At 45.5% G+C, this 5,115-nt stretch overlaps 1 protein-coding gene across 1 annotated transcript; it reads right to left on the bottom strand.

Moving 5' to 3' along the window:
• Positions 1-4,787: 4,787 nt before the first annotated feature.
• LOC119102458 (zwei Ig domain protein zig-8-like) lies at positions 4,788-5,114 on the bottom strand (the record flags this gene model as incomplete). Its single annotated transcript, XM_037225829.1, has 1 exon — positions 4,788-5,114. A coding segment is annotated over one exon (327 nt), but the record flags the coding sequence as incomplete, so codon positions are not given.
• Position 5,115: the final 1 nt, after the last annotated feature.

The raw sequence follows: 5,115 nt of genomic DNA, 5'->3' as shown, positions 1-5,115 counted from the left end.
GGGTCCATAATTTAACAGGCAAAAATATATGTTTGCTACCCTTTAGGTTTTAAAATCATCCAAAAAACATATTGTACTGCCAAACAAAAACCAATCATGAAAGATCATATATTTACTATTTGCAGCAGGAGCGCGAGTGCCAGAGAACCATGACAACACAAAACACATCAGAAATCAGTTTGCACACACTGAACAGCCTTAAGCAAACATCTCACTAGAAATGCAAAGAATGCCGGCCGAACCTTAGTAAAACTCCGGCCCCTGATTTCATTGAGCAACAGTGGGTAGTCAAAGTGCATACAGCTACACACTGCACTTAGGTGTTATTGTAATGGTGTGGTGTACCAACCTTTCCTAGTTAATACCAACCAGATCTCAAATATCACGATCAACGTCTATGCTGAATACGATACAAGGGAACTGTGAACCTTTCCTTGCCCCAGCTTTAATGACCTGTCAATACAGGCCGCGGACCCTGGTAGTATCAAGTGCGAACAGTTGTCGAAACTGAAAAAAAAGTGGTGGCATAGAGTTCGTCCACCCATATCTGAAAATATGCCAATTGACGGCTACGACCCACAGGGCATTTAATATAATACGTTCTACCATCACTGCAATTATTATAATATTTCGAATGTCCTGCATTACAGCTTCCGTTTTGTCCGATTTGTGAATTTTTTCTGACATTTGTATCTGAACGCAGCTCCCTGTGGAAAAAATTCACCCACAATAATACGTCAATGGGTGATTCGATTAAGACCGAAAGTTGAAGTCATCAGGTAATGTAAGAGGTGGAATCAACTCCTGGAATTCTTTTTACCACTTTAGTTGTTGATATATATGTTTTCTTCAGCATACAGCGGTACGTCACGTTGTTTGTTATGATGCTAAATGCCTTAATAATGTCTTTGGATGGGGAAACACTCATGGACAAAACATTATTGATATCCCTGCTTTCAGTTATGTCATGCAAAAATAAAAATGTGGATGATTTCAGAGCCACCAAGTGGTTTTTGTTTCGTGTTGTTGCATGATGGACAGCTTGCAGACTAGCTTGCAGATTACACTTTAACTTGTTTTTACTTTGTCAGTGTTGAGCCATCAGTCGATACATAAAAGTTAAGAAGAAATGGACTGTAGCCGTTCAGGTGAAGGTGGAAGAGTAAAATCTTTGGTACATTTATTTCTAGTGCAATGATGATTAAAACACAACACAAATGTGGGGTGGAAGGTTTTTGAATTATTTTGACATGATTTTTTGTACTGTTTCCTTTCATACTACGTGCATTACAAATGTTCAAATGCCACAATCAATATTTTCAACCAGTTCCTTGTGCAATGACGATTCCAAGCGCGGCAGACAGGTGGTTGTATTAAATGTGTTACCACGATGTAAGAAACTGTACGAATCTTTATAATGAAATGATATCAAAACCTTTCATGATACGTGTGTGTTGTGGTTGGAGTTGTCGCACCAGACATATTGATTGCGGCATTTGAACATTTGCAATGCATGTTGAACCATATTTCCACGGCATTTTGAACATTCTCTCATTTGCATGTAAAATAGTATAGTTCCCACGCCCTGATTCGACAATAATAGTTCTTGTGATATTGTCTGTTACGTGGATCTTGACTGAGGTCTGAGCCCCTTTTTGCTCCTTCAGAGCCTGTCAAAATATGCCAGATCTTGATTCTGAGCCAAGCAAGAGCCACGTTGTCAGGTACATTTGCAAGGAACATTATGCATATAGATGGGACAGTATTGACAGCCTTATTCCTCGTAGAATAAACGGGGGAATAGAGAGATAAGTGTGATACTTCGGTTACATGCCTTCATCGAAACGATTTTCATTAGCAAATTCAAAATTGCCTGCCGATGCTTCTCAATTTTTCTGTTTTTTTTTAAACAGCGAACAACAATTTTTTACAGGGATTTTACAGTGGTTTCCAGTATTTAGGTTTACGTATTTACTGCGGTTTACAGTTTTCAAACTAAACAGGCACCGCACATCACTTGTGTCACTTTTACAGGCCAATGATTACAATAAAACAGGCATCACGCGTCAGGCATCATACATGAAAACGATGTTAAACTGGCACGCATCACACATCAAGGCACTAGTCACATCCTTATAATCGACCATGATGAGCCCTGTTCGTTAATGTCTGTTCACCGACTTCTTGTAAGAATGGTTCACATATTTTCCTGCCTGGATGGCCCTGTGCTCTGTGGATGACTTCGAGCTTTTAAAGGGGTAAAGGGTCCGTACCTGTTTGGATCTCAACCTGCGTGTGTTTTGTCAAAGAAGTGGAACCTGTGGAGTCTGCATGTAACCGCGTTTTTCGCGAATCCTAGTTCTTAGCTGTTTACTGTATCATAGAAATGAATAGTAGTGGCTCCTTGTTTAATCCTCTAAATGTCGGAGACCTGTGAAAACTGCCGCTCCTTTTTTCAAAAAAGAAATAAAAATCGGGTGGGATCAGTAGACAATTTCGAATCTACTCCTGATATTCTCTTCGATAAAGGCACGCAGCCGAAATATCACATCTACCTCTCTATTCTCCTGTTTTGCCTGCGAGGAACAAGGTTATCATGGTTGTTTCATCAATGGAAAATGACGCGCGTTGGCTGGGGCTTAAACGTAATGAAACGCACATTTACTGAACTATAGTTAACAAACAGGCGAAGCAATCTGAAAGTTCTGAATACATGGATTTTTGGGTTCAGGGCTCACGGCAAGCGTCATCTGTGGTGTTGCCCTGACCCCTACTATCCGATCGTAAAGTTCCACATCGATGGAATAATTTGATAAAAAGTTCAATACGTCTCAATGCTCGGCACGGCTTGTCCTGCTCCCTGACGTCACTTGACCTTTAGCGGGGACGTTGCCACCGGCCGCAGACCATCTCAGTCAAGGACAAAAACCGAGCGCCTTAAAGCGACTCCAGTCCACGCCGCCACGGGTGGGTGGATCGGGAGGCAGGCGCTGTAACCAACTGAGCTACGGAACGGACGATGTGTACATGGTGTCTCCCCAACGTTGTCACGAGTGATAGGTGACGGGTGTCACCTACCTCTCTTGCGGCGCAACCTTCACCCCGCAGGGGGGGGGGGGGGTGACATGTTTGTCTGTATTTTCCCGGCATTGGACCCGGCACAGGACCAGCTTCCATTGGAGCAAATATTCGATAGGAATACAATTTGCTATCTATTTATTTTTTCAAAACAAACATATATGCCGGTGGTCCCTGGCAGCTGAATGCTCCACCCTATATACTATCGTTTCATTGAATGATTCCTCCACGCCTCATATAACATGTGCGTTTCAGTTCACCATTGGCCAGTGAGGTGAGATGTGAACATGTTATGCATATGAAAGGACATCTTATGCATGTGAGAAGATTATTTCCGGAAGGCTCAAAAGTCAATCCTGGATTTTCATCAGCTAATCATTGGTCCTCCATTGAAGGATGAACCTGACCACCTTCACCTTTTCCAAGGCCTTATTGGACCTCGGATCAGCCGCCAAAAGCAATGGCAACAATGATACTACAGCGCACCCTGTTTACAGCTTCTGTCGATGGTCCAAACCCCTCGCTGAAGAGCAGCTCAACGACATTTTCAAAATGACTTCCAAAATATGTGACGGATTGCCGCCTAAGTTTATATAGCTGTAGACAATTGAAGAACCATGGCCATGGATGAAAGGAAATTCTATTCTTGAGAAATATTTCATGCTGATACAAAGAATGCTTGGAAGCAGCCACACAGCATTGAGATGTTTTCTTTGTGAACTATCCATTCAGCTTAAAATTATAACCAGTGTTGTTGCCCATGGCTAAGGTCTGGTGCCGTGATGAAGACCGAAATAAAAATTGTAGCTGGAAAATTGGTTCGCAGGATGGCTTCTTGATATTTTGTATATGTCATGATTTCAATGCTTCGGGGTTCCATTCTCCTTCCCACCCAAGCGCGTCGTATTTAGTGGGCCGCCCGAGCGCGTGTTAAATACTCTTGCATTTTCCAGTTTGTTACGGCCTGTTAAGCCTTCTCATACAGACACCCACGCGTGCGCACACACACACGCACACGCCCGCACCCACAAGCACGCACTCATGCATGACCACATGCCAATGCACAAGCGCACCCCAAACGCACAACCATGCACAAGTGTTAACGAATTAGAATAAACACGAGGACAACCTAAGCTAATAAAAAACCTGGTGGAACAATGCTCGTCGGCAGCTAAATGTGGGACAGTGCAGAGGGTGCCCGTTACTCTGGCAGACGTCACGATGCGATGGAAATGTTTGTGTCCGTTTTACACGGTCGGGGTGTTTTGGGCAGTGATCCTCTTTCCTTTCCTTGACGATATTTAGTATTTATAACGCACCAGGCTGGCAGCCGTCTGCAGTGCGAATTTCTCTTAACATCGCACCCACATTATGCGTGCGTGAATAACAGCTGCTAACAGGACTGAAAAACAGCCTCTTGGACGGCTAGCTAGAAGTGCGCACGGTGTCCACGGGTGTCCAGGACTGGCGCATCGACCGCGGTGTACATCTTATGTAAGAGACCACACCACCACTGACAGACCAGAAGATAATCAATTTCAACGTGTGATGGTGTGAAACCGTACATGAAACAAAACCAATTAAGAGCTTAGCGCTGTTTCCACCCTTCGGTTGCCATGACAACGAACTTCACGAGGCCTCCCGGCCGTCAGGTCACTAACTCTCTCGAGACGCCCGTGGCGACATGTGTCCGCAAGCATGGCTGCTCGTCACTCACCTATGACGGTCAGGTGGACGGGGTAGGAGGCGGGCGGCGAGGTGCTGATCTGGCAGGCGTACATGCCGGCATCGCGGTGCTGCACGAACTTGACCTGCAGGGTCCAGTCGTGCGAGCGCGGCGAGTGGCGCGCTCGGAAGCGCTCGTCGCTCGTGTACGTGCTCTCGCCCACGGTGAGCAGGTGCACGTCCCGCAGGCGCACCCACGAGAGGGTGCGGTTGCCGAGGGCGCAGACGCGGCAGCTGAGGTAGGCACTGCGGCCGAGAAGCGCCGTCACGTTCCGGGTGGCGTCGCGCTGGAACCAGGGCCGGCCGGCGTGC

The sequence above is a fragment of the Pollicipes pollicipes genome, unplaced genomic scaffold, assembly GCF_011947565.3.
Source record: "Pollicipes pollicipes isolate AB1234 unplaced genomic scaffold, Ppol_2.1 Scaffold_5724;HRSCAF=6776_pilon_pilon_pilon, whole genome shotgun sequence".
NCBI lineage: Eukaryota > Metazoa > Arthropoda > Thecostraca > Pollicipedomorpha > Pollicipedidae > Pollicipes > Pollicipes pollicipes.
This window is presented reverse-complemented; position numbering and strand designations above follow the sequence as displayed.